This window comes from Sciurus carolinensis, chromosome X, assembly GCF_902686445.1.
Source record: "Sciurus carolinensis chromosome X, mSciCar1.2, whole genome shotgun sequence".
NCBI lineage: Eukaryota > Metazoa > Chordata > Mammalia > Rodentia > Sciuridae > Sciurus > Sciurus carolinensis.
In genome coordinates this window covers 130,375,911-130,403,791 of record NC_062232.1, presented here as the reverse complement: position 1 = coordinate 130,403,791, position 27,881 = coordinate 130,375,911, and the positions used below count along the sequence as shown (strand labels likewise).

Sequence of the window (27,881 nt, the reverse complement as noted above, 5' to 3'; positions counted from 1 at the left end):
CTCGTGTGGCCAGCCCAGGTTTGGAGCAGAGACAGAGGACGTGACTCTCGTTGGTTCCCTGGAGGAAGTGGCCTTGGAGTTGGGCCTTTCCAGCAGGGGAGTGCTTGGATTCCCCTAAACTCACCATCCAGCATCGTTGAAGTTGGGCCTCGACAAGGGTCTGCAGGCCCCGAGGACGCTGAAGGTGAGCCCCCTCCCCCCTCCCCGGGGCCTGGCGGACCTAGCAGGGCGGTGAGCTCATCCCGGGGGGCGGCGTCGCCAGGCGACGGGGCGATGGAGCTCATGGCGCGCCCCCCGCACCGCCCCCGGCTCCTGGGCGATTTTACCAATTAAGGCTTTCTTGCCGGGCCGGGCCGGGCCGGGCGCGGGGCGGGCGCAGGGCGGGGATGGGACCAACAAGAAGGCGGGCGGCGGCAGCCCATTCGCGTGGAGGCGCGCGGCGCTCGGTGGACGCCAGTGGAGCCCTGAGGCGCCGGGCGCGGGCGCGAAGGCGAGCCGGGCGCCACCCTGCGGTTGCCAGCCGCCGGCAGGGACAGCAGGTGAGTCCTCTGTGGAAGGCTCCACGTCGGACTGTCGCAGCGCTGCTCGCGGGCTGGGGCCGGGTGGTGAAAGCGCGCGGAGAGGCTGAAAAATGCAGGCGCCCGCGCACGCCGAGATCCGGGGCAGGTGCAGCTCGCGTAGGTGAGCTCGGGTCCCAGGCATCTGGGATGGGTATCCAGAGGCTGCCTTCCATAATTTACCCAGGAACCCATGTCTGTGCCCATAGTCTGGGAGCCCAAGGACATGGGGGTTCCTGAGAGAGAGAGAGAGAGAGAGAGGGAGGGTCTCTGAGCATTTGGCAAGAGATGGGTGAAGGTGTGCGTGCCCATGAACCTGTCACTACATCCCTGTCTGGAAAGATGGGCACCCAGATCGGGACCTTGGGTGCGAGGGTGGTGAGTGATCACCTGTAAAGACACTCTAAAGTACTGTGAAGGAGAATGGTGAGTCCCTTGCTAGTGCAAGTCCACAGGGTACCAACCTCTTTGGGCACAGGGGAGCTGATGCAGGGGCTGCTGAACTCCATGGGGACTGTGGTGGGGTTTGGCCAAGCTAGATTTCCTGTCTGGGCGCTGGGCCCTGTCCCAGGTTGGCTCTGAGTGGGATATTCACTGCCAGCAAGAATGTAAGCAGCAACAGCGCCAGATCCCCATGTTGCCCAGGGCCAGGGAAAGTAGGTGAAACCCTCTGGCAGGCTCATTTGTGTGTGCTCTAGGCTGCACAGTCAGGGTGGGAGCTTAAGAAATGGGTGCCCTCACCTGTCACACCTGGATTTGCCTTGCCAGCTGGGTCTCCTCACCTAACCAATCTGCTGATTCCTTCCCTCCTGGCGCCCCCTGGCTACATAGGCCTAGAAAAGGCTTCTTGGAGATTGCAGCTGAACAGTCCCTGGCACTGGGGATATAGTTCCCTGTGGGAGGGTCTAGACTGGGGTCTGTGGGCCAGGAGTGGGGAGGTGGGCGGGGCGTGTCTAACATCCAAGAATCTACTCCAAATAAGGGAAAATATGAAAGCGCTGGATTTTTGCTTCCTGGGGCTGCCCCCTCTGGGGGCTTTGGGATGGGGCGACATCTGGCGGTGGTACTATGTCCTCCACACTCCCATTCCTTCTTTGCCCTAAATAGCCAGAACCTAGGGTTGGAAGTCAGGACACCCAAGTTCTGACCTCTCTGCTGGAGCTGACAACTGGTCAGTTACTGTGACTCAGTTTCCTTGCTCTATGAAGATTAAGGAATGAACCCAGATGACCCAGCTGGGTGGAACTTAGTGGAGAATCAGTTCTTGATGTAATTCTATCTCTGGGTATTTCCTTTCCAGTGGGGCAGGAAGACCAGGACATTTCTAAGGGTTCCCCCTTCATAGTGCTCCCTATCACCTTCCCTCAGCTCTTAGACATTTTGGTGCATTTTGTGAAGGTGTGTATGAAAGATAGGGGGGTTCAAGAGAAGGGAGAGTGCAGGGGTGAGCCTCACTACTAAAAAATGCCATTTGGCCCCTGACCACCACCACTAGTGGGAAAACCATTGGGATTAGAGGCAGCCTCCATACTTGGAGGCAGGGGAGATACCCACAGAGATCACAGCCTCACCACAGGCAATGCAGACACCCAAAGCCAAGGAGAGTCAACCATATTTGGGCATGACATGATGGCTCACTCCTTCTCCCACTGATCTTCAGAATATAAACTAATTATTACTATAATTGAGCAGTAGGGACAAAGATCTACCTTTCTGGGGAAAAAAAGACATAGAGAAGGAAACATTCTGGAGAGGGGAGGTACATAGGACTGGGATGGACAGAGTCTACCCTGGGGAAGAAGCCATAGGTAGGCTGATATCTCATGACTGAAGAGGGTTGCAGTGAGTATCTTCTACACCTTTATTTCTACCCTGTGCTTCTGCTGATCTGTGTCAGCACAGCAGCCTCTGTACCATCTCTGGAATATTACCAAAAAATTAACTTTCAATGAATAGCTTCACACTACTCTGGGGACACAACCCAGGCTCCTAAGAAAGAACTGGCACCCCTATTCACTTCCCTTAATTCCCTGGCCCTCTTTCCTCAAGCCCCCTTTACACCTCTCACTGACCTGTCCACCCCTGGTAACATCAGTTCAGGAGCCATGAGGCCAGGAGGGAACCCCCCCCCCCGCAGATCTTCCCCCAGGGCCCAGGTGGACATCATGGTGGTGTTAGGCAGGCACACGCTGTCTGCACGCATCACATGGCACCCTTTACCCGTGCCCATTGGCACGCCTGGGCCCCTTCGAAGGCTGCTTGCTCCTAGAGTGCTGGCGGCCGCCTGGCCCAGTGCCCCATTTCCTCCCGGGTGGAGCGGGTGGAGCGGTGGAGTGACAGAGCAGGCAGGGAGGTGGTGGGAACCGGCGGGATCAGGTGCGCAGGCGAGAGCCTGGCAGACTGAGAAGGCCCGCCAGGGGCCGGGGATCTGCGGGGGCTGGGGGGGTGCGCCGCCCAGGGTCGCGGCCCTGCTGGTCAGCCACTTTCTTGGCCTTGCGCACACAAAGCGCCCGCAGGCGTGCCGGGCACTCACGAAGGGCTCACTCTTAGGGTTGGGCACTTTCCACTGCTGCTGACCAGGGTGCGGCCGGGCGACCCTAAGCCCTGCAGATGGGGGAGGGGGGTAAAGGCTAGTGGTGGGGCGCAGAGAAGGGGTGGAACCCAAATGACTCAGGGACCCCATCAGCCCCACCCCAACCCTGCAAGGGCCTTGAGGAAGGAAAGTCCCTTGTAAGGGCGTGTCGCTGGAGCCAAGCGGTCCAGCGCTAGATACTCCTAAGCCTTTTGTCCTTCAGGGTGCTTCCTGAAGCGCTAGTGCAGAAGTTGCGGGGCCTGGGAGCCTCCGGGACCCCTTCTGGGCCCTAAGAGCAGGGGATTAGGGTCATAACGGCTGCAGTGGGGGGCTTCACAGGGGCATTCCGACGGGCGGGGCGGGCGCGGTTCGGAAGCTCCACCCAGAGTCCCCGCCCCACCGAAGCCCCGCCTCAGGCTCCGCCCTCTACCCGCATTTAAAGGGCTCGCTCTCTCCGCAGCGCAACCTCTGTTCTCTGCCTCGCCTCTCACGCGCCTAAGTGCCTGCAACTTTAATTAAAGGGCCGTCCCCTCGCAGAGGCTGCAGCACCGCCCCCCAGCTCCTCGCGCCTCAAAATGAGTAGCTCCCACTCCCGGTCCGGCCAGAGCGCATCGGGCGCGGCTCCGGGCAGCGGTGCTGATACGCGGGACGCTGAGATGCCGGCCACCGAGAAAGACCTAGCGGAGGACGCACCATGGAAGAAGATCCAACAGAACACGTTCACTCGCTGGTGCAATGAGCACCTCAAGTGCGTGAGCAAGCGCATCGCCAACCTGCAAACAGACCTAAGCGACGGACTGCGACTCATCGCGCTGCTCGAAGTACTCAGCCAGAAGAAGATGCACCGCAAGCACAACCAGCGACCTACCTTCCGCCAGATGCAGCTTGAAAACGTGTCGGTGGCGCTCGAGTTCCTGGATCGCGAAAGCATCAAACTAGTGTCCATTGGTGAGCACGCAGGCTGCCCCCCGGGCGCCGCGTGGGCGAGGGCGGGGGCTCAGAGAGTCCTCCCATCCCCCCTGGGCCAACCCCTCCTAGTTCCCCTCCCCGGCCGCAGCACAGTCCCCGGGGCCTCTGGGCCACCCCTCTATGCGCGGGCCTCAAGAACAAAGGCGTGCGGGCTGGCCCGCTGAGCGTGCGAACCGCTACGCGCCCCCGCTGGCCGGCGCCCAGGCTGAGCTCACATCCTCCACAGGCCGCGCCCCCACTGTTGCACCCGCGCTGGTACAGGGCCTGGTGCGGCGGTCACTGACCCGGCTCCTGGCTCTGGGTGCCATGCCCAGTCCCCGAGGAGGGGGAGATCCAGGCTCGCCCCCTACAACAGTTTAGAGAGGGCCCTCTGGCTTTCGGGTGCCTCTGTGGTTCTAAAGTAGGGGTTGGAACTTTGTTGGTCCCATTGTCTAGGGCTCTCTTGGCTTCTATCCCTGAAAGACGGCCCCTCCCCATTGAAAATGTTTTCAATCTCCCAGTTATAACTCCCCCAGGGAACTTGGGGACCCCCGAAAAGCATGGCTAGCAAGACTGCACCCAAAGTGAGTTGGGTGTGGTTGAGAGATTTGGCTTGTAGTCTGCTTGATCACTAACTTTTGTGTTCGTCATTGGTTAAACTTGCTTCTGTGTCAGCCTTGGTTTTCTGCATCTACAATACGGAGTTGGTTGAAAGGTGTTCCAGTGTGCACTGGGCTCACTGCCAGCCTGGTGTCTGTGTCACTGGACTGCAGAGACTGGCATTGGCATCCCAGACCTTTCTCATAGTAAGGGCTGTTCAGGGATAGGCAACAGAAGTGGTGACTTGGGGGAATGTGGAACAGGGAGAGTAGAATGTGGATGAACCTTCTTTTCTTCATAAATGAAAGAGGGCTTCCAGTTATCCTTATGGCCCAAGAATGGTAAATGCCGAGCCCAAGCAAGTGAGGTACCACAACTTGGTTCCCCTGACCACTCAGGGGCAGGTCCCAAAAGCTGAACTTCTTTCTTTGGAATGCCATTCGACGCTGGAGGCCCACCCCCCAGTTCCAGCATCAGTCTAGCCAAGCTGAGTCATTTCTGAGTCCTGGGGGGGGGGCAACCGGATGTGGGGAGGCAAGCCACACCCCAGCTCTTTGGGGGGGGGTCTCCTCCCTCCTCCCTTCTCCCCTCCTTCTTGTGAGCTGGCTGGAGCAGGCCTAGTTCCCAGAGCTTTGCCATATAAGGCAAAAAAATGTTGGAAAGCAGCAGTGATTAGGGGAGGGAGGGGGCCGGCTGGCCCCGGGGCTGGGGAAAGGGGGTGGGATGGGGCGGGGCCGTGTAACCCGGCAGTCTCCCAGCCCTGGGCCCTGGTCCTTCCCTCCCTCTTGGGAGGGGGATGGGACTGGCATTGGCCCACGCGATATGGACCATGGGAGGGGCCAGCCCTATCTACCAGGGCTGGTGGGCCTGGCCTTGCCCTTCCTCTTGGAGGCCACTGAAGGTCTCCAGCCTCCTGAGGGCTCTTGTGCTGGACCCAGGACACGGGTGGGATCCTGGTGGGAAGCCCCCCTGCCACCACACTGTGGGTCTTGCATCCTTGGTCTTCTCTGAACCCTCCTCTCACAGTTTGGGGGCAGTGAAAAGCAGCTCTGAGGGGCCAGGACCCACTCATCTGGGAATAGTGGGGGTGGGGTGCACTCTGCTTTGAGCAGCTCAGCTGATGTTCCAGGTGCTTCCATTCAGACCAAGAGGCCACCTGCCATTGATGGTGTCCATTCCCTTCTACTGCTCCCCCTCTAGTTGACTCATTCGATAAGTATTCTGTGATTATAGGGGAGGTCAGCAGGGTTTCCAAAGATGAACTCTCAGAAAGCCTGCTCCACCCAGAGCCACCCACCCTTGAGGAGGCTGAGACCCAGAGGTGGCTTTGGGTGGGGCCCAGAGGGGTTGCCATGGCGATGAGGGGGTGTAGGGTGCCTGCCCTAACCACTTCCCCTGTGGTCAACATGGTGCCTGCTTGAGGCATAGAGCCCGTTAGGTGGCAAGTAGGGCGGGTGGTGGGTGGCAGCTGAGCGGGTTCTGCTGAGGCAGCAGGACACAGGGACCCCACCCAAGGCCTCTGCCACCCAAGCTCCCAAGCAGGGCCCTGGGCAGCAGAGGCAGGCTCACCCAGCCCCATCCTTTTCTTCCTTCTGCAGCTGGGTAAGGGGCCCCCCACAATGTTTCCTGCTGTGTCACCCCAGCAGATCTCTCTGGTCCTAGTGAGTCAGGACTATGTGGCTCAACCCCTGGTTTCTGTGAGCCCTGGTACCTCCCCCAAGGCAGTTACATCCTTCTGCCACCTCTTGACTTCTAGTGTGGCTGAGGGGACAAGGATGTGAAGCAGATGGGGCTCACAGCTTTCACCAAGGGTCCTTGCCCAATGCCTCTGCTTCCCCTGCCTCATGCCCACCACCCATCCTCCCTGGAGTAGCAGTCGTATTTCTCAACCACCCTTTGCCAACCTGGCCTTCCTCTTCCTCAGCCCCAGCCCAGTTTGAGGTCAGGGGCCCTGGTTTCTAGACCAGCTAGGGCTGGGCTACTCCTCCCAGTTCCCAGAGATCCCTGGAGATAGGGGCAGGTCTCCATCTTGGCAGCTACGAAGTATTTGTCTCCATTATCCTCCAGTTATCTTGGGAGAGGCTTTCCCCAGACCTGTCTTCAGGCTGGATTAGTCTTCTGCTCTTCCTCTGGGCCCTGAGACTTCTGGAAATGCCCCTTATTTTCCTTGTGTTTATGGGTGTCTTCCCTCTGATAGCACAGAGAGCCTCTGGGCAAAGTGTGTCTCATACACACCCCACCCCCAGCTGGGACAGGGCCTCCTCCCTGTGCCTCCCCATGCTGTGAGACCCTGGCCTCCCCACCAGGGAATGACCTGCCTCCCTGTCTAGGGCACTCTTCCCCAAGGCCACGGGGAGGCTGCCCAGTGCTGCCACTTCTTTACCCCATAGACAGCAAGGCCATTGTGGATGGGAACCTGAAGCTGATCTTGGGCCTCATCTGGACCCTGATTCTGCACTATTCCATCTCCATGCCCATGTGGGATGAGGAGGAGGATGAGGAGGCCAAAAAGCAGACACCCAAGCAGAGGCTCCTGGGCTGGATCCAGAACAAGCTGCCACAGCTGCCCATCACCAACTTCAGTAGGGACTGGCAGAGTGGTCGGGCCCTGGGTGCCCTTGTTGATAGCTGCGCTCCAGGTGAGGGGGTGCAGGGTGTCTGAGGGAGACCTGGAAGGTAGTTCTGTAGTGCCCCCAGCTCAAAGTACGCCTTCCTTGTCTCACAGGGCTGTGTCCTGACTGGGACTCCTGGGATGCCAGCAAGCCTGTCAACAATGCACGAGAGGCCATGCAGCAGGCTGATGACTGGCTGGGCATCCCTCAGGTATGCTCCCTGCCTGGCCCTGTTGGAGGCTATGGGGGTCTGTTTGCAGTGAAGAGGGCCCCAATGGCTCCTGTCTTTTGCTTGTGACAGGTGATCACTCCTGAGGAGATCGTGGACCCCAATGTTGATGAGCACTCCGTCATGACTTACCTGTCCCAGTTCCCCAAGGCCAAGCTGAAGCCAGGGGCTCCCCTGCGGCCAAAACTGAACCCAAAGAAAGCCCGAGCCTATGGACCAGGTGAGGGAGCCTGGCCAGGGGAGCTCCTGGGGGCTGTTCTGGTGCATTGACACCCTCCCCATAGTGTATTACCAGAACCCGGAGGACGCAAGGAGTCAGGGTTAAGTGGCAGCTAGGTGATGAAGTACGACTCAAACAAGTCAGATGGGAGTGCTTGCTTTGGCAGCAGAGAGAGTAATGTTGGGATGACATGGAGATCAGCACAAGGGTGACATGCACATTCATGACATGTTCCATTCTTTTTAAAAAATGTCTTAGCCTGGTGAGGTGGCACACACCTGTAATCCCAGCAGCTCGGGAGGCTGAGGCAGGAGGATCACAAGTTCAAAGCCAGCCTCAGCAGCTTAGTGAGGCCCTCAGCAATTCAGCAAGATCTTGTCTCTAAATTAAAAAAAGGGCTGGGAGTGTGACTCAGTGGTTAAGCACCCCTGGGTTCAATCCCCAGTACAAAAAATAAATCTGATAAGAATGAATCAGGGTTGGTTAGAACTAGTCAATGGACAAGAGAGTACTAGGAAGTTCCTCAAGTCACAAGGCTGTGGGGGAAGAAGCCTCCCCAGGGAGGGAGGACCCAGTGGGCCCCTTCTCTATGATTGGGAGATGAACCAGGGTCCAGGAAAAGGGTTGGGCAATCACACTGGTGCAGCAACCTGAGCATTCCAGAAAACAGGCATGGGCCTGTCCCTGCAGCAAGAGCACAGCTGGGTCCTGAGGCCAGGCTCATTGTTCTGGGTTTATGCTGAACAAACTTGCCCAGTTTGGAACGTACCTGACTTGGGGGCTGGCAGGGAGGGGCGCTGAGCCTGCAGAGCAATATCCTTGAATGCTGTGTTCCTGATACTCCTGAGGGTTAGGGGTTCAGCTTGCCTGCCTCAGTGTTGGTGGGGGGCAGGGGGTAAAGACATAAGGCTGTGGCTCTCATAACTGACCCATGACTGGCTCGCCCTCCTCTGACAGGCATTGAGCCCACAGGCAATATGGTGAAGAAGCGGGCAGAGTTCACTGTTGAGACCCGAAGTGCTGGCCAGGGAGAGGTGCTTGTGTATGTGGAAGATCCTGCCGGACACCAGGAAGAGGTAGGGTCATGCTGGGAGGGGAGGGGAGGGCCCTGCTGTGCCCCTTCTGCAGGGGCTGCTCTTAACAAACACTCATGGGCTCCTTCCTACTACAGGCAAAGGTGACTGCCAATAATGACAAGAACCGTACCTTCTCTGTCTGGTATGTCCCCAAAGTGACGGGGACTCATAAGGTGAGCCTTCAGCTGATGGGAAGAGTGGTGGCCATGAACAGTGACTAGAGGTCCCTGTCCCTGTCCCTGCCCTCATGGTCCACTCCTCCTGGGAATAGGTGACTGTGCTCTTTGCTGGCCAGCATATTGCCAAGAGCCCCTTTGAGGTGTATGTGGACAAGTCACAAGGTGACGCCAGCAAAGTGACTGCCCAGGGCCCTGGCCTGGAGCCCAGTGGCAACATCGCCAACAAGACCACCTACTTTGAGATCTTTACAGCAGGTGAGGGGAGGCTACCAAAGCCTAGCCAGCCTGGGGGAGAGCTGTGCTGGAGCCTAGGAGCTGAACTTGTGCCTTGTGACAGGAGCCGGCACGGGGGAGGTGGAGGTTGTGATCCAGGACCCTTCAGGACAGAAAGGCACAGTGGAGCCTCAGCTGGAGGCCCGAGGAGATAGCACGTATCGCTGCAGCTACCAGCCCACCATGGAAGGCGTCCACACTGTGCACATCACCTTCGGTGGCATACCCATCCCTCGCAGCCCCTACACTGTCACTGTTGGCCAAGGTAGGCCCAGCCCTGGCCCCGCTCCGCCCCCACTGTGGTGCTGCTGTCTGGGCCTCCTGTGGGAGGGGGAGCCCGTTGGGCCTGTCCCTCCAGCCCCTGCCTGGGCACCCCTGGTCTCTGAGCTTCCACTGTCTGGGTATGAGCTGTCTTTTCTCCCTTGCTGGGGCCCTCCTTCCTCCTCTTCTTCTTGCCCTTCTCCGTCTCTCCTCTCCATGCTTTTACCTTCGGAAGAGCTCGCTCCAGCTGTCTAGAAACCTGCTGCTCTCTGCTCTGCCCACAGGGTCAACGGTACTTGGATCCATCTTCCTCTTGGAGGGGAGGGTTGGTTGGATGTCTGGACTGGGGTCAGCAGCTGGGAGGAGGCCTGTTATGTCTTGGCTTGGTGCACAGGTCCTGGGGTCACAACCCATTCCAGTTCTTCCTTGCATGTGCCTCGTTAGCCCATTGGGCCAAGCTCTTAGGGACCCTGCAATCCCAACAGGCTGTTCCTGTGGGAAGCTGGGGTGGGGGCACACCTGGCTCTCGCTCCCAGCAGCTCAGCCAGTTCCTCTGCCCACAGCCTGTAATCCAGCTGCCTGCCGGGCTGTTGGCCGGGGCATCCAGCCTAAGGGTGTGCGAGTGAAGGAGACTGCTGACTTCAAGGTATACACGAAGGGTGCTGGCAGCGGGGAGCTGAAGGTCACTGTGAAGGGCCCCAGTAAGTTGGTTGGGGCTGGGACGGGTGGCAGTAGCCCTTAGGGTCACTGCTAAGCAGGCCTGAGGCCCTCCTTATCTTGGCAGAGGGCGAGGAACGTGTGAAGCAGAAGGACCTAGGGGATGGCGTTTATGGCTTTGAGTATTACCCCACAGTCCCTGGCACGTACACTGTCACCATTACGTGGGGTGGCCAGAACATTGGGCGCAGGTGAGGCTCCCAGGCACTCCCCACCCCAACACTTTCCAAGTCTTCTGTCTCACTGTCTGACAATGGGGGACCAACCTGCTCTTCTTGCCTAGCCCACATTGTGGGGCAGTGCCTCTCAGTACTCCCCTACGTGGCTCTCCCATTTGCAGTCCCTTCGAGGTGAAGGTGGGCACTGAGTGTGGCAATCAGAAGGTGCGGGCCTGGGGTCCCGGGCTGGAGGGCGGCGTCGTTGGCAAGTCAGCAGACTTCGTGGTAGAGGCCATTGGGGATGATGTGGGCACCCTGGGTAAGTCGGAGGCTTCAGTGTGGGAACGTGTCGGGAGAGGGTGGCAAGGGCAGCCCGCCCTAAGTCTTCAGAGCACCAATGGGACTGATGGTTGTTTTCAGGCTTCTCAGTGGAAGGTCCGTCACAGGCCAAGATTGAATGTGATGACAAAGGCGACGGCTCCTGTGATGTGCGCTACTGGCCCCAGGAGGCTGGCGAGTATGCTGTTCATGTGCTGTGTAACAGCGAGGACATCCGCCTCAGTCCTTTCATGGCTGACATCCGTGATGCACCCCAGGACTTTCACCCAGACAGGGTAAAGGGCATGCAGCACTGGTTTGAGTCTCCTCTGCCTTTGTCTAGGAAGCCAGGTAGGGGTGGGCACATCCCTGTCTTGTCAACCAGGCTGAGGTCCTGAGCCCAGGCCCTAAGCTGCTACTCCTAGCACCATGCTCCTGGCACTCTGTCCCTAGCTGCCCTGCCTGCCTTGTGGTCTTTGTGGCCTTGACTTGATCCCCTGAAATCCGGTGGTCTTTTACCAGGTGAAGGCACGTGGGCCTGGCTTGGAGAAGACTGGTGTAGCTGTCAACAAACCAGCAGAGTTCACAGTAGATGCTAAACATGGCGGGAAGGCCCCTCTCCGGGTCCAAGTCCAGGTGTGATGCCCATCATGTTGGGTGCAGGGTAGGCAGGCACCTAGGCCTGGGCACTGACCAGCAGGCTGCCTGCTTTTACCAATCTTGCAGGATAATGAGGGCTGTCCCGTAGAGGCATCAGTCAAGGACAACGGCAATGGAACTTACAGCTGCTCCTATGTGCCCAGGAAGCCAGTGAAGCACACAGCCATGGTGTCCTGGGGAGGTGTTAGCATCCCCAACAGTCCCTTCCGGGTGAGTCCATTCAAAATGAACTGCTCAGTACTTACACTACATTCACTGACTTGTGTAACCATTACCACAGTCGAAGTTTAGGACAGTCTTCATCATACCCAAAGAAGCTCACCCTTCGGCCTCTCCCCTCCCCCTGCCCCTGGCAACCACTAACCTGCTCTCCATTTGTATGGATTTGCTGTTCCTGGGCCTGTCACATAGAGGGAATCAGATACCACGTGATCTTTCATGTCTGGCTTCTGCACTGCATGTCCCATTAAGGTTCATCCGCATGCAGCGTGTGTCAGTGCCTCATTCCTTTTTGTGGACGAATATCATCACATGGATGGACCACGTTGTTTTTGTCCATTCACATGGTGGACCTTTGGGATGTTTTTACTTTGGGGCTGTTGTATGTTGAACTGCTAGGAGCATTCAGGTAAAAAGTGTTCTGTGGACTTAGGTTTTGGTCTCTCTTGGGGACTTATGCAGGAGTAGAGTTGCGGTGTCATATGGTCTCTGTTTAGTTTGTTGAGGAACTGTCAGACTTTCCCCAAGGCAGCCACACCGTTTTGCCTGTCGTCTACCAGTAGCTGAAGGAGCCTTTGCCTCCCCAGGCTGGTCATGCCCTGCACTTGCCCCTGTGCCCTACAGGTGAACGTGGGAGCTGGCAGCCACCCAAACAAGGTCAAGGTGTATGGCCCAGGAGTGGCCAAGACAGGGCTCAAGGCTCATGAGCCCACCTATTTCACTGTGGACTGCACAGAGGCTGGCCAGGGTAAGACCTAGCCCTGGGCGGGAAGATGGGTGGGTGGGATATCCCCACAAAATCCCAGCTTCTGCTGATTCCCACTACCACAGGTGATGTCAGCATCGGCATCAAGTGTGCGCCTGGAGTGGTGGGCCCTGCCGAGGCCGACATCGACTTCGACATCATCCGCAATGACAATGATACTTTCACCGTCAAGTACACACCCCGTGGGGCTGGAAGTTATACCATCATGGTCCTTTTTGCTGACCAGGTTGGTCCACTGTTTCTGGCCCCTAGACTGCTGGGTGTTGAGGTGCTGCTCTTCTCAACGCTTCTCCCACCACCTACAGGCCACACCTACCAGCCCTATCCGGGTCAAGGTGGAGCCCTCCCATGATGCCAGCAAAGTGAAGGCGGAGGGCCCTGGCCTCAGTCGCACTGGTAAAGACTCTGGGAAGTTGGGAGACATTGAGGGTGGGGTGCTCAGAGTGAGGTGCCTCTATATTATATGGTTGCTGTGTCTCCTCAGGCATCGAGCTTGGCAAACCCACCCATTTCACGGTCAACACCAAAGCCGCTGGCAAAGGCAAGCTGGACGTCCAGTTCTCAGGTCTGGCTAAGGGGGATGTGGTGCGAGACCTGGACATCATTGATCATCACGACAACACCTACACAGTCAAGTACACTCCTGTGCAGCAGGTAGCCGTCTCGAACCCCTGCAGCCATACCCTCCACTACAGTCATGTAGTGTGTGGGCTTCCTTGTATGGGGTGGCTGCTCCAAGGGGCTTCCCATCAAGTGTCATTTGTCACCTGGGAAGGGAGCGGGGGAGCAAAGCCAGTGTCTCTGAAGCCCTCTTCCCAAGCAGGGCACCTGCAGGCCAGGGAGACCAGGGTTCTGACTGATGATTGTTGCCCTTCTGTACCCCTCTCAGGGCCCAGTAGGTGTCAATGTCACTTATGGAGGGGATCCCATCCCCAAGAGTCCCTTCTCAGTGGGAGTGTCTCCAAGCCTGGACCTCAGCAAGATCAAGGTGTCTGGCCTAGGAGAGAGTAAGTAGTTAGGCACTTTCCATGGTCACTGAGGACCCCGCAGGGCCTACCTGAGCTAGGTGCCATGGTTCTTTTACCCTCCTTTCATTATCCCAACAGAAGTGGACGTTGGCAAAGACCAGGAGTTCACAGTCAAGTCAAAGGGTGCAGGTGGTCAAGGCAAAGTGGCCTCCAAGATCGTGGGCCCCTCAGGTGCAGTGGTGCCCTGCAAGGTGGAGCCAGGCCTCGGGGCCGACAATAGTGTGGTGCGCTTCGTGCCCCGCGAGGAGGGGCCCTATGAGGTAGAGGTGACCTATGATGGTGTGCCTGTGCCTGGCAGCCCCTTTCCTCTCGAAGCCATGGCCCCCACCAAGCCTAGCAAGGTAATTGGACTTGGGAGGCTCTAAGGGTGGAGACCACTGTGCTTTCTGTGGGTCCCCAGGGAGCACTCCTCTTCTCCAGACTTGCCCTTGTGACAGAATGCTGGTATAGCTGTAGGCCTGTGTGTCCGTTTGGTAGGGGAGGAAAGCCAGGGCAAAAGGAAGCTTGCTGGTGGTGGCACAGTCTCAGGCTCCAACCCTCTCTTCCCCCAGGTGAAGGCTTTTGGACCAGGGCTGCAGGGGGGCAGTGCAGGCTCCCCTGCCCGTTTCACCATCGACACCAAGGGTGCTGGGACAGGTGGCCTGGGCCTGACAGTGGAAGGCCCCTGTGAGGCGCAGCTGGAGTGCCTGGACAATGGGGATGGCACATGTTCTGTGTCCTATGTGCCCACGGAGCCCGGGGACTACAACATCAACATCCTTTTTGCTGACACCCACATCCCTGGCTCCCCATTCAAGGCCCATGTAGTTCCCTGCTTTGATGCATCCAAGGTCAAGTGCTCGGGCCCTGGGCTGGAGCGGGCCACTGCTGGTGAGGTGGGCCAATTCCAAGTGGACTGCTCAAGTGCAGGCAGTGCAGAGTTGACCATTGAGATCTGCTCCGAGGCGGGGCTGCCAGCTGAAGTGTACATCCAGGACCATGGTGATGGCACACACACCATCACCTACATTCCTCTCTGCCCTGGGGCCTACACTGTCACCATCAAGTATGGTGGCCAGCCTGTGCCCAACTTCCCCAGCAAGCTTCAGGTGGAGCCTGCTGTGGACACCTCAGGCGTCCAGTGCTATGGGCCTGGGATTGAGGCCCAAGGTGAGGAGGCCCGCTCTGGGGTACATGGGGGAGTTTGGGGGAGCTGGGGTTCCTACAGCTCCAGCCTCATTGTGTCCCTCTCCAGGAGTCTTCCGAGAGGCTACCACTGAGTTCAGTGTGGATGCCCGGGCTCTGACACAGACTGGAGGGCCACATGTCAAGGCCCGAGTAGCCAACCCCTCTGGCAACCTGACTGAGACCTATGTACAGGACTGCGGTGATGGCACATACAAAGTAGAATACACGCCGTACGAGGAGGGTACGTGCTGGGGCTCCTGGGGCAGCCAGGGGCAGGTGGGGCAGCCTGGGCTCCTCCTGACCTGGCCTGCCCCCCAGGACTCCACTCTGTTGACGTGACCTATGATGGCAGTCCTGTGCCCAGCAGTCCCTTCCAGGTGCCTGTGACTGAGGGCTGTGACCCTTCCAGGGTGCGTGTCCATGGGCCAGGCATCCAAAGTGGTACCACCAACAAACCCAACAAGTTCACAGTGGAGACCAGGTGAATACTCTACCAGGGAGGCAGGGGTAGCCAGTGGGCCTGGGAATCCCAGGGAATGATAGGCTGTTTGCTTGGAACAGGGGAGCTGGCACGGGTGGCCTGGGCCTGGCTGTAGAGGGCCCCTCAGAGGCCAAGATGTCCTGCATGGATAACAAGGATGGCAGTTGTTCCGTAGAGTACATTCCCTATGAGGCCGGCACCTACAGCCTCAATGTCACCTATGGTGGCCACCAAGTGCCAGGTGAGGAGGTGACAGTGGGGCAGGGCTAGGACGGCCTGATAATGCCCATTCTGACTTACGAAGCTGCCATCCCTCTGCTCCAACCCCAGGTAGTCCCTTCAAGGTTCCTGTGCATGATGTGACAGATGCATCCAAGGTCAAGTGCTCTGGGCCTGGTCTGAGCCCAGGCATGGTCCGTGCCAACCTCCCTCAGTCCTTCCAGGTGGACACAAGCAAGGCCGGCGTTGCACCGCTGCAAGTCAAAGTCCAGGGGCCTAAAGGTGAGTGCTTATGCACCTGGGAGCAGGGGTCAGGTCAGGGAGGCAGTGTCCTCCTTTAGGGCTGAGGAAGAAGCTTGGAGGCCCAGTGTGCAGTTGGTAGAAGAGCCTCAGGTGACAGCAGAGCTAGATAGAAACCTGGAGGAGGAACAGACCAGACTTGTCCACTGAATAGATGTGGCAGGAGGGAGGGCAGGCTTAGGACCATTTCCAGGGACGGGCAGGGAAGGACATGGCAACATCTAGTCCTGGCCATGCAGCGGGGCAGGGAAGAGGGTCAAGGCTCAGGGAGTCATCTGAGGCTTTGTCTCTGGGACTGGGGCCAGGCCTGGTGGAGCCAGTGGATGTGGTAGACAACGCTGATGGTACACAAACTGTCAACTATGTGCCCAGCCGAGAAGGGCCCTACAGTATCTCAGTGCTATATGGGGAAGAAGAGGTGCCCCGGAGGTAAGAACAAGGCCCATTGCCTATGCTGGGGGCAGTCTGGCATCTGAGAGCTGTCTGACCACGCACAACACCCTGGTTCCACAGCCCCTTCAAGGTTAAAGTACTGCCTACTCATGATGCCAGCAAGGTGAAGGCCAGCGGCCCCGGACTCAATACTACTGGTGTGCCCGCCAGCCTGCCTGTGGAGTTCACCATTGATGCAAAGGATGCTGGGGAAGGTCTACTGGCTGTCCAGATCACGGTGAGTTCACCAGCTTCCCAAGCTGCATTGCGGCTCCAGCCACAGGCAGGAGAAATGAGGGGGCCAGGCCTGGTGGCTGGACTGCAGGGCCGTAGGCGGGGCAGGCAGGCCAGGACAGGTCTCTAGTTTCCCTAGGGAACTGCAGCAGGAGAACAGGGAAGGACAAGCCCCCTGCTTCTGGTTTACTGAGGTTGTGACTAGCTCAGGATCGTGGTGACAGGAATGAGCTTGCCTGAACACACTCTCTCACTGCTGACTGAGCACAGTACCAGAGCCTTTAGTGCTCCAGCTCCCATCCTGGAATATTCTCATGGGCAGGTCTAAGAATATGACCCTGAAATCATCCACGCAAGCTCCTCCTAGTGCTAGGGCAGGCTCTGTGGCCAAACTTGGGCACCAAGCTTCCTGGCCCTGCCTATTGTCAGGGAGTGCTGGATGTGTTGGTGGTTCCATTCTGGACTCTGCCCATTGGAGAAGGGACAGTGTCAGATGCAGGCAGACCTTTGGGACTTGGGTGGTGGAGGAGCCGAGAGTCTGTCCCTGTAGCGGCATGCTTGGTGCTCCTTGAGGAGGCCCTGAGGCAGGGCTGGGCTTGGCTAGGCTTCAGCCAACCTCCTCCCCTGTGCTCTGCTGCACAGGACCCCGAAGGCAAGCCCAAGAAGACACACATCCAAGACAACCACGATGGCACATACACAGTGGCCTATGTTCCAGATGTGACAGGACGCTACACAATCCTCATCAAGTACGGTGGTGATGAGATCCCTTTCTCCCCATACCGTGTCCGGGCTGTACCCACTGGGGATGCCAGCAAGTGCACGGTCACAGGTAAGCCAACCTACCAGTGGCCGCTGCGGCGCTCGCCACGGGGCTTGGGTGTGCCTGTGTGCAAGGGCTCGCTGCTTGGGCGGCGTGTGGGAGTGGGGGCCGCCCCCTTGAGTGACTCACCTGACCTTTCTCCTTGCTCTCTGCCCTCTCACCTCAGTGTCAATCGGAGGTCACGGGCTAGGTAAGCTGCTTGCTGGGGCCAATGCCCCTCCTGCCCAGAGGGGCAGCTTCCTTTCCTCTTCATTGCTAATTTCTAGGACAGTTCCAGCTGCAGCTCTCGGCAGGGACAGAGTGGGGAGGCTGCACAAGATAAGGCCACGGGCTGGAGGGTTAGGGCCCAGGGAGGTTTCTGGAGCTGAGCATGAACACTCCCGCTCTTCCCCTCTCTGAGCCTCCGATTCTCCATCTGAGAACTCGGGTTGCAGCTGAGAGCTTTGGGGTGAGGTGTATCCTGAGAGGCACCCCACTGGGGACTTTGGGGTCTGGGGATCTTGGCACCCTGGGGAAGCACCCGGTGATGGGCAGCGGGTGCTTCCTTCTCACAGGGGCTCCTGCATGGGCTGAGGGGACAGGGGTCTCCCCCACTCACTGGGAGTCTAGCCCTGATCAGATCCACAGACCTCCATCCCCACCTCCCAGGGGCCTCTGTGTCCCGGGCTGGGGGAGGTGCATGAGCGGGTGGGGCTGGCTGGTAGTGCAGTAGCGCCAGTGTCGACTGCTTGGGCGGCCAGCATGGCAGGGCCCAGCCCAGCCTCAGAGCCCCAAAGTGCACTCTGGCCCATCTTCCTCCTTCCCTCCCTCTCTATCCCTCAAGCAGTGACGTTATTCAAACAGTCCCCAACTAGACATAGGGTTTGCCTGCCCTAGCCAGGGACAACCCAGGGGTATTGATATGAGGTCACAGCTACTCAAAAGAGCTTCTGAAAGCTGCAGGCCTGCCACTTGGGCAGGTGGCCAAGGAGAGTTAGAGGGTGGATAGGGTTTTGTGGCGGGGCTAGATAACTTTGTAGCACAGGCCACAGGACCTGAAGTGAAGGCGTGTGGGGGGTGGAGGGGCAGTAGAGGCTGGGGATTGGGAGAAACCTGATCCCAAGGCCTTGGCCCAGGGTAAAGGGCAAAACTCAAAGTGGCCTCAGTTCCTTGGCCACGGTGTTGGCAACGAGGCAGGGGGCCCCGTTAAAGGGTTTAAGTTGCTTTCCGACAAGCCAGAGGGTTGACTTGGGCCAGGCTGGTGGCCGTGGGGTTTCAGGTGGGAGCCCATTTAGGAGGTGTCCTTTGAGGATGGCATGACTGAGTGAGACCTGCTGATGGCCTGGGGCTGGTGGGGGGAATGGGAAGTCAGGGGTAGTGATCAGGGTGGGACCCAAGCCAATAGGTAGATGGTGTAGGGAAGGTGCAAGTGAGGCCTCACAGGGCAGCATGGGTGGCAGCTGGCCAGGTGTAGAACCAGGAGAGCTGTGGAAGGCTAGCACAGAGCCTAGTGCAGTGGGAGCCCTTGGCTGAAGGGGGACCTTGTGGCAGGCTGACCAGGGGGCCCCTTGAACTAAAGCAGGTTTGGTGCTCCCAGCTGCTTTCCTGGCAGGAGGCCGGGCTGCAGGGGTGCTCTTGCTGCCAGGCCACACAGCCCACAGCCTCTTGAGCCTCCACAAGCTGAGCTCCAGATCATAACGTCACTGTCCCTCCCCTTTCCTCGGGCACTATGGGGCCCTAGAGGCTGCTCAGCCGCTCTGCTCTTGCAACCCAGCAATGATATCTGTGGCTTGGACCTCCTGTCCCCTGTCCCCTGGGTGCTGCCACTGCTCTGCCAAGCCTGCTGTTTTACGCTGCTCAGATGCTAACCCTGCTGCCTCCCTGCTCCCTGCTCCCGCCTGCGCCGGGCTGCGCTGTGCCGGGCTGCCTCTTACCACGAGCCTCTGGTTGAGCGAGCGTTCTCAGTTGTCAGGAAACTCCAGTTTCACCTTCAGGCCTGGGGGGGTAGGGAGGCAAGTGTCACGTCCCCCACACTGCAGCAGGACTCTGCCTCACCGCGTCCACACACTGCACTGGGGCCCAGGGCAACCACAGGGGCACGGGCAGCCATGGGCTCAGTCAGAGTGCTGGTGTTAGGCAGCGTGGGCCACGGTACTGGCTGAGGCTGTTAGCAGGAGCGAGTGGCATTAAGTGCTTGTGCCAGGATGGGCTTTTCTTTTTCTTCTGGCACCTGGGTGCCACTCATTGGGCCTCTCCCACATGGGACTTGAGCTTGAGGTGGTTAGGAGACTCCTTCCTGCCTTCTGAGAAACCACTCGCCATCCCAGCTTGGGAGACAGGGTGGGATAGGAGGCCTGGCTGTGCTTGGTGGTGGCAGTAAGAAGCCTGGACAGGCAGCAGGCTGATGGGAGCAGTTTGAGCACCAGGCTCACTCGCTGGCCCCCCTTTGGGGACCTACCCTGCCCTACCAGGTGCTGGCATCGGCCCCACCATCCAGATTGGGGAGGAGACAGTGATCACAGTGGATACGAAGGCAGCAGGCAAAGGCAAGGTGACCTGCACCGTGTGCACCCCTGATGGCTCGGAGGTGGACGTGGATGTGGTAGAAAACGAGGATGGCACTTTCGACATCTTCTACACAGCCCCGCAGCCGGGCAAATATGTCATCTGTGTGCGCTTTGGCGGCGAGCACGTACCCAACAGCCCCTTCCAAGTTACAGTGAGAAGAGGCCAAGGATGGGTGGGCGGGGGGATCTGGGCACATCCTGACCATCCAGGGGCTCCCTTTGTGATGAGTCTTCAGTTCTTGCTTTGCCCTGCAGGCTCTGGCTGGGGACCAGCCCACGACACAGCCCCCATTACGGCCTCAGCAACTGGCTCCACAGTACACCTATGCCCAAGGTGGCCAGCAGACCTGGGTAAGGCCTAACCTACCTCTTCTTGGCACTGGCTATCTGGGTGTTCCTATGAGGCCTTGTTGTACCACAGGTCTGAAAGGACCCTAGATCTGCCCACGGCCCCTCACCCAAGCCCTGTCTCCACTGCAGACCCCGGAGAGGCCCCTGGTGGGTGTCAATGGGCTAGATGTGACCAGCCTGAGGCCCTTTGACCTTGTCATCCCCTTCACCATTAAGAAGGGCGAGATCACTGGTGAGCAGGGGCTGGGAAGGAGCTCGGAAGCCAAGGAGGCCAGGGTGTGCCAACGGGCTGCTCTGACCCCAGACCCGCTGCCCTGCAGGGGAGGTTCGGATGCCCTCAGGCAAGGTGGCACAGCCCTCCATCACTGACAATAAGGATGGCACTGTGACTGTGCGCTATGCACCCAGTGAAGCTGGCCTACATGAGATGGACATCCGCTATGACAACATGCACATCCCAGGTGTGTCCACCCTACCCCTCCCACCTCACCCCATGCCACTGCTGCCACCATCTCACAGAGATGGGAGTGGCAGGGGACACAAGGCTGATATTCCATGGTGCCTCTAATTCTGGCCTCAGGAAGCCCCCTGCAGTTCTATGTGGATTATGTCAACTGTGGCCACGTCACTGCCTATGGTCCTGGCCTCACCCATGGAGTAGTCAACAAGCCTGCCACCTTCACTGTCAACACCAAGGATGCAGGAGAGGGTGAGCAGCAGCTCTAGGCTTGACCTGCTCTGTGCCTGAGGTGTCCTCACTTGGTTGGGGGATGTGAGATTATCCCTGGCCTCTGCTTGGCTGCTAGGTCTCCAGGCCCACCAGTGTGTCCACGGGGACAGTCCTCATCCTCAACCTTTAACTCTCTCTAGGGGGCTTGTCACTGGCGATCGAGGGTCCATCCAAAGCAGAAATAAGCTGCACTGACAACCAGGATGGGACGTGTAGTGTTTCCTATCTACCCGTACTGCCTGGCGACTACAGCATCCTAGTCAAGTACAATGAGCAGCACATCCCAGGCAGCCCCTTCACTGCCAGGGTCACAGGTAGGTGACACTGGGAGCAGTGACAAAAGCAGACAGTGGGGTTGGCACCATGTCCTGTGGCTAGACACACAGTGATGAATGTCCTGCCTTCCCACCAGGCGATGACTCCATGCGGATGTCCCACCTAAAGGTGGGCTCTGCAGCCGACATCCCCATCAACATCTCAGAGACAGACCTCAGCCAGTTGACAGCCACTGTGGTACCACCCTCCGGCAGAGAGGAGCCCTGTCTGCTGAAGCGGTTGCGTAATGGCCACGTGGGTAAGAAGCTGAGAAGGGGCCCAGTGTTTCTAGAAAGGAGGGTCCATACCTTCCCTGGTTGACCACCCTGCCCTGTGTCCAGGGATTTCATTTGTGCCCAAGGAGACGGGGGAGCACCTGGTACATGTGAAGAAGAATGGCCAGCATGTGGCAAGCAGCCCTATCCCAGTGGTGATCAGCCAGTCAGAGATCGGGGATGCCAGCCGTGTGCGGGTCTCAGGCCAGGGCCTCCATGAAGGCCATACTTTTGAGCCTGCAGAGTTTATCATAGACACGCGGGATGCAGGTAGGCAGTGATGGCCTGCCAGTTAGGGTGGTGTGGTTGTACTTGGCACCCTAGCTCATGGTTGTTCATCTACCAGGATATGGTGGGCTCAGCCTATCGATTGAGGGCCCCAGCAAAGTGGACATCAACACTGAGGACCTGGAGGATGGCACATGCAGGGTCACCTACTGCCCCACAGAGCCTGGCAACTACATCATAAACATCAAGTTTGCTGACCAGCATGTGCCTGGTGAGTGCAACAGCCACATGCCTCCCCCACCACTTGGTGGCCCTTCTTACCACACCCCAGAGCCTACCTTCAGCATGTAACCTGTATGAGACACAGGTTGTACTTTCTTCCTGCAGGCAGCCCCTTTTCTGTGAAGGTGACAGGTGAAGGCCGGGTAAAAGAAAGCATCACACGCAGGCGACGGGCCCCTTCAGTGGCCAATGTTGGCAGTCATTGTGACCTTAGTCTGAAGATTCCTGGTAGGGATTCAGGGAGCCCAAGAGGGTCCTGGGGCAACCCTAAGCAGAAGGGTTGTGTCCCAGGGTTCCTACTCACCAACCCATATCCAACTTTCAGAAATTAGCATCCAGGACATGACAGCTCAGGTGACCAGCCCATCTGGCAAGACCCACGAGGCAGAGATTGTGGAAGGAGAAAACCATACCTACTGTATTCGATTTGTGCCTGCTGAGATGGGCATGCATACTGTCAGCGTCAAGTACAAGGGCCAACACGTGCCTGGGAGCCCCTTCCAGTTCACTGTGGGGCCCCTGGGTGAAGGGGGAGCCCACAAGGTCCGTGCTGGGGGCCCTGGCCTTGAGAGGGCTGAAGCTGGAGTGCCAGGTAGGTATGCTTTCCACAGAGTGCTTGCTTTCCTGGGTGGGAAGATAGGGTGGGGTTAGAGAAAGTAATCAGCAGCCATGTTGATTTTGGCCATGATTGGAAGGGGCTGAGGCCAGGGAACCAGCCCTCTGTGAGGACACACTGCTCTTCCATAGCTGAATTCAGCATTTGGACCAGAGAAGCTGGCGCTGGGGGCCTGGCCATTGCTGTTGAGGGCCCAAGCAAGGCTGAGATCTCCTTCGAGGACCGCAAGGATGGTTCCTGTGGCGTGGCCTATGTGGTTCAGGAGCCAGGTACTGGGGACAGTACTAGTTGGATTTGGAGGAAGTGGGGCCTAAGTACAAGTGTTGGCCCTGGGGGCTGCCCAGATAGCCCTGCCTGGCTCCCGCCCTCCACCTTGAAGTCCCAGGGTCACCCAAGCTCTCTGTGGGAGGCAGAAGGTCTGCAGGCTGATAAGTCAGGGCATCTCAGTGTGCCTTGTGTGGGCTGGGCCTTAGCATCATGTGGTACCTCAGCCTTATGCTTTCTCCTTAGGTGACTATGAGGTCTCCGTCAAGTTCAACGAGGAGCACATCCCTGACAGTCCCTTCGTGGTGCCTGTGGCTTCTCCGTCTGGCGATGCCCGCCGCCTTACTGTTTCTAGTCTTCAGGTGAGGCACTGAGAGAAACTGCCCACCTGGGGCTCCTGGGCCCGGCCAGACCAGAGCAACTGCAGAGAGCAGGCCTTGGCCCTATGTCTAGTGACCTACCCAGAACAGCTCTGGGTGCCAGGCCTCTGCTCTGGCCGGGTGCAGCCCACGCTTGGGGTTGGCAGGCAGCGCCCTGCCCACCGCGTGGAGTTTTTCTCGTGTCTCAGGTCTAAAGGCTTTGAACAGAAGCCTGTGCCCCTTGAGCACCAGGGCTGCGGTTTAAAGAGGGACAGCCTGTCAGGGCTGGGTGCTTCCCACAGGGTGGGGCTGCCCTCTCTTCCTGCCACCTGTGTGTGTGATTGCAGAGTATGAGTCTTGGGGCGGGGGCAGGGGACTGTGAAGTGTGCTTGTGGCTTGTTGACTAACAAATCAGTGGCTCTCCCTCTTTAAACCAAGTTGGACGCCACGTGGGTAAGTGCAACACTGAGGGCCTTCTACTTCTGGGGCTGTTTTCCTCCCCTGCCCTGGTCCCAACTACTCCATCTAACCACATGTGCTGTGCTTCCAGGAGTCAGGTCTAAAGGTCAACCAACCAGCCTCTTTTGCAGTCAGCCTGAATGGGGCCAAGGGGGCGATTGATGCCAAGGTGCACAGCCCCTCGGGAGCCCTGGAGGAATGCTATGTCACAGAGATTGACCAAGGTGAGGCCCTGTCCCTGCCCAGCCATCTGCCCTGGCCCCACCAGGGTCAGCAGGCCTCCCTAAGATCTGACCAGCTGGCTGGAAGCAGGCTGAGAGTTAAAAGGAAGGTACAGCTTCTGTAAACTGCCAAAACTGGGCTTCAATACTTGAGCCCTCTCAGCCAAGAAACCTTTCTGTGATAACCCAAATCCTTCGGGATCTGGGTTACTAGCCACAGCCACTAGGAAAGCCTTCTGTAAGGCAGTACCAGTCTCCAGATGGAAAGATGCAAAAGCTGTAGGACTGGACTGCATGGCCTTAAAATAGACTTAGTTCCATTAGTTTCACAGCCTAGTCCTGTTCCTTTCCAGCTGCATAACCTGAAGTGAGTTCCGTCCGACTCTGAGCCCCATTTAATGTGCAAGTGATGTGGCATTCCTAAGGAGGCAGCAAGGCAGGCATTTTGCTTGTAAAGGGTCCGGATGAGCCTTGACAATGGCCTACTTGGAATCTCTAAAGCTTCAGCCTCCAGGTGGTCTGTGTTGCTGGGTGTGAGTACAGGTGCCCAAAATAGCCCTGTAAGCAGCAGAGTGGGCCCCACAGAGCTTCTGGGTTCTCAGTGGTGATCAAAGAAAATGGATAGAGCCAGGACTGAGGCTTTTCCTCTCAGATGATATTTGGTGCTCATAGAAAGGGACCCCAGGCCCATAGCATGCCCTTCTGCTCCTCAGATAAGTATGCTGTGCGCTTCATCCCACGGGAGAATGGCATCTACCTGATAGATGTCAAGTTCAATGGGACCCACATCCCTGGAAGCCCCTTCAAGATCCGAGTTGGGGAACCTGGGCATGGAGGGGACCCAGGCTTAGTGTCCGCCTATGGAGCAGGCCTGGAAGGTGGTGTCACAGGTAGGTCTGTGTGCAACTTTCACTGCAGATGCAGCTGCTAGGGCCCTACTTCTGAGACTGGTGATAAAAGGGAGCATGTGGAGGTGACAAGCCTGTGCTGGGTGGGTGGCTGAGGACAGGAAAGTGTGCTAGGTGGGTTCTGCCTGACCTCCCATTCTCCCAGGGAACCCAGCTGAGTTCATCGTGAACACGAGCAATGCGGGAGCTGGCGCCCTTTCAGTGACCATCGATGGCCCCTCCAAGGTGAAGATGGATTGTCAGGAGTGCCCTGAGGGCTACCGCGTCACCTATACCCCCATGGCACCTGGTAGCTACCTCATCTCCATCAAGTATGGTGGTCCCTACCACATTGGGGGCAGCCCCTTCAAGGCCAAGGTCACAGGTGAGCCTAGGGTCAGGCTGTTGGCACCTGCCCAGTGATTGGCACTCCAGCCACCTCTTAGCCTCACCTATCTTGCCCTGCAGGCCCCCGTCTCGTCAGCAACCACAGCCTCCATGAGACATCATCAGTGTTTGTGGACTCCCTGACCAAGGCTACTGGTGCCCCACAGCACGGAACACCAGGCCCAGGTCCTGCCGATGCCAGCAAGGTTGTGGCCAAGGGTCTGGGGCTGAGCAAGGCCTACTCAGGCCAGAAGAGCAGCTTCACAGTGGACTGCAGCAAAGCAGGTAGGCAGCTCTGCCCCTGTCTTCCAGAAAGACAAGGCCAGAAATAATGGGATGAAGCCAGGTGTAGTAACACAGGCCTATAATCCCAGTAGTTTGGGAGGCTGAGGCAGCAGAATCACAAGTTCAAAGCCAGCCTCAGCAACTTAGTGAGACCCCCGTCTCAAAATAAAAAGGTCTGGAGATGTGGCTCAGTGGTTAAACCTCCTGGGTTCAATCCCTGGTGCCAATAAAAAAAAAATAATAATGGAATAGGAACCACTTTCAGGGTTGTGGCTGTTTGTAAAGCCACTTCCCATGTGGGCCTCTCTGCTTCCCTGGGTAGGGGAGGGTGCTGGCAGCTCTCTTGGAAGGGCTACTGCCCCAAAACGGGTGGACAAAAGGTGGGATGGGGGTTAAGGGGGTCAGTCACAGCTGAAGGAAGGAGGCTGGGACCTGTGACTGCACCTCTTTCTACCTCAGGCAACAACATGCTGCTGGTGGGAGTCCATGGCCCAAGAACACCCTGTGAGGAGATCCTGGTGAAGCATGTGGGAAGCCGGCTCTACAGTGTCTCCTACCTGCTCAAGGACAAAGGGGAGTACACGCTGGTGGTCAAGTGGGGCGATGAGCATATCCCAGGCAGCCCCTACCGTGTCATGGTGCCCTGAGCCTGGTACCCATGCCAGCCAGCAGCTCCCATGACAAGAAGTGTTCCCATGCCTTCCCCACTCCCCAAGCAGCCCTACCCTCCTCCCTTGAGCCATGAGCCCTGGGCCCTGGCCTACCTGGGCCACCCCATCACTGCAGTCGCCCCTGCCCTATGCTGTGCTCACCTACCTCCCCAGCCAGCCTTCAGCCTCTTGGCTTTCACTTGGGCAGAGGGAGCCACTTGGTGGCACTGCCTGTCTTCTTTGGTTTGGGGAGGGGTATGAGGTGGGGGTCCCATGCACAACCACCTGCTAGTTCTCTTTCCCAGCCAGGAGGAATAAAGTTTTGCTTCCATTCTGAGTGACTCTAGCTTTCATGGGGGTTGATGTCAAACCACATTGACAAGGGCACCAGCAGGGCAGAAATGTGGGTCCAGTCCAGGCTGCTGGATCTCCAGGTAGTCCTCCTGGTGCCTAGGGGCACCTGCTTTACCCACCTCCTAACTCTTTAAGAGGCTCCATCTGTACCCACTTCCTCTCTGCCTCCCTGGATATTAACCAACGCAGGGTGAGAGACCTGTGGAGCTTAGGATGGAGTCTAGGAAAAAGGGCCATACTGCGAGAGACAAAATACCAGCAAGGAAGGTCTGCTGCTGGCTAGGGTGGGATCAAGAAGATCCTGGTGGACATTACCAGATAAGTTGAAATTGCAGCAGGTCCTAGCCATCATCCAGGACCCTGAACAGGAGACTATTCTAAGATCCCCTGCTCTAGCAGGCTGAGTCCCACGGCCCCTCAGTAATAGGAGGATGCATTCAAGGCCCATTCTTAAGGGAAGCATGGTGCCTTTGATGATCTACCATCCCTCCCTGAGCTGGCCTGGCTGTGGTTTCCTCTTGCTACAGTGCAACAGAACTGTCTCGGCCCCTTAATACCCCATCTGCATATCCAAGCCAAGGGTATCAAGTAGCTTTAGCCATCACCCAAATTCCCGCCAAAGCCAGCACCACCACTCCACTCACAAGCAAGAGCCTTGAAGCAAGAGTTCCTGGGTCAAGGCACACCATGCCTGAAAGCTTTTCCCTCAGTCCTGAACAACTGGCATACTGGCCATGAGCTCTATTAGAACCACTGTCAGGCACAACCCTGGAGCCTCTGGACTAATGCCAATTAGGAAGAACACAGGGCAGGAAAAAAACTGGACAGCTGATACATATGCCAAACCCCTTAAGCCCAGTCCTCCCTCATGAGAGATCTGAACCTCTAACTCCTTCCTACATAGGATATGGGTAGAGGCACAACACTGGAAAAGGCAGCAGAACTCTGGGATCCTAACATAACCAACTGGGGTGGGCTGCTCACTAGGCTCCTGATTAGTAATCCCAAGAAGACACCACCCAAGAGGCTGGCAAGCAACTACTGGATAAAAGCCAGACCCCCAGGCCCTGCCCCACTACTACTCTTACTGTGATCAACGGTGGGGGCAGGGAATCCCCTACGCTCCAGAAGGCTCCAGAAGCTGTCCAGATGGAGAGGCCAGGGTCAGCAGAGCCAGGTCCAGACAGATCCAGTGACACCCAGGGGATGGGAGGTTCTCCTGAGGAATGGTCTTCCCCCTCCACCCCGGGGCACCCAGCTCCTGCATCCGGTCACACCAAACCTACTACCTCCTCCCAGCACCAGCACTGGCCCCACCAAGATGGGGAGACAGCCCTGCCTTGCCTCCTCTCAAGCCCCAGCCTGCTGGGCTGGGCCAAGAAACCACCCAGGCAGAGCAGGGCTAAACCAGAAGTCCCCAATCTCCCCTCCACATCACGTCCAGAGGGCAAAGACACAGGGCGAGGAAGAGGGGGAAATGCCAAACTAGGTGGCAGTGGCGGCGGGGGAGGGGGGACGGACACGCCCCTGGTGAGAGGCTACAGGCCAGTCAGGCAGGGAGGCAGGAGGGAGAGAGACTGGAGCCCCGTCCTGGCCAGGGGCCTCAAAGGGCAGGGCAGGGCA

The 27,881-nt window shown here is 58.0% G+C and overlaps 2 protein-coding genes across 4 annotated transcripts; one reads left to right on the top strand and one right to left on the bottom strand.

The window, feature by feature from the left end:
- The first annotated feature begins 47 nt into the window (after positions 1 to 47).
- On the top strand, positions 48 to 26,241 carry Flna (filamin A). Of its 3 annotated transcripts, none has more exons than XM_047536629.1 (48): positions 48 to 184; positions 3,590 to 4,077; positions 7,068 to 7,316; positions 7,403 to 7,500; positions 7,591 to 7,738; positions 8,696 to 8,814; positions 8,910 to 8,987; positions 9,086 to 9,248; positions 9,331 to 9,531; positions 10,091 to 10,228; positions 10,312 to 10,435; positions 10,585 to 10,721; positions 10,823 to 11,016; positions 11,243 to 11,356; positions 11,447 to 11,590; positions 12,224 to 12,347; positions 12,431 to 12,591; positions 12,671 to 12,761; positions 12,850 to 13,019; positions 13,255 to 13,372; positions 13,472 to 13,734; positions 13,945 to 14,542; positions 14,628 to 14,801; positions 14,879 to 15,041; positions 15,122 to 15,282; positions 15,372 to 15,542; positions 15,866 to 15,989; positions 16,074 to 16,230; positions 16,869 to 17,058; positions 17,216 to 17,239; positions 19,500 to 19,747; positions 19,851 to 19,946; positions 20,076 to 20,178; positions 20,267 to 20,407; positions 20,527 to 20,655; positions 20,817 to 20,990; positions 21,089 to 21,250; positions 21,333 to 21,536; positions 21,613 to 21,765; positions 21,882 to 22,004; positions 22,102 to 22,368; positions 22,524 to 22,661; positions 22,903 to 23,018; positions 23,566 to 23,698; positions 24,409 to 24,585; positions 24,749 to 24,967; positions 25,051 to 25,254; positions 25,714 to 26,241. In XM_047536629.1, exons 2-48 carry the CDS (start codon positions 3,705 to 3,707, stop codon positions 25,899 to 25,901), a joined length of 7,944 nt encoding a protein of 2,647 aa, XP_047392585.1. In that variant the 5' UTR covers positions 48 to 184; positions 3,590 to 3,704; the 3' UTR covers positions 25,902 to 26,241. The 3 variants fall into 3 exon arrangements, with proteins under 3 accessions (XP_047392585.1, XP_047392584.1, XP_047392586.1); XM_047536628.1 differs by lacking the exon at positions 48 to 184 and adding an exon at positions 403 to 539; XM_047536630.1 differs by lacking the exons at positions 48 to 184; positions 17,216 to 17,239 and adding an exon at positions 403 to 539.
- Positions 184 to 10,073, bottom strand: LOC124972336 (uncharacterized). The gene is made up of 2 exons (XM_047536645.1): positions 9,754 to 10,073; positions 184 to 793 (listed from the first exon to the last, which is right to left on the bottom strand). Exons 1-2 carry the CDS (start codon positions 9,957 to 9,959, stop codon positions 238 to 240), a joined length of 762 nt encoding a protein of 253 aa, XP_047392601.1. The 5' UTR covers positions 9,960 to 10,073; the 3' UTR covers positions 184 to 237.
- Positions 26,242 to 27,881: the final 1,640 nt, after the last annotated feature.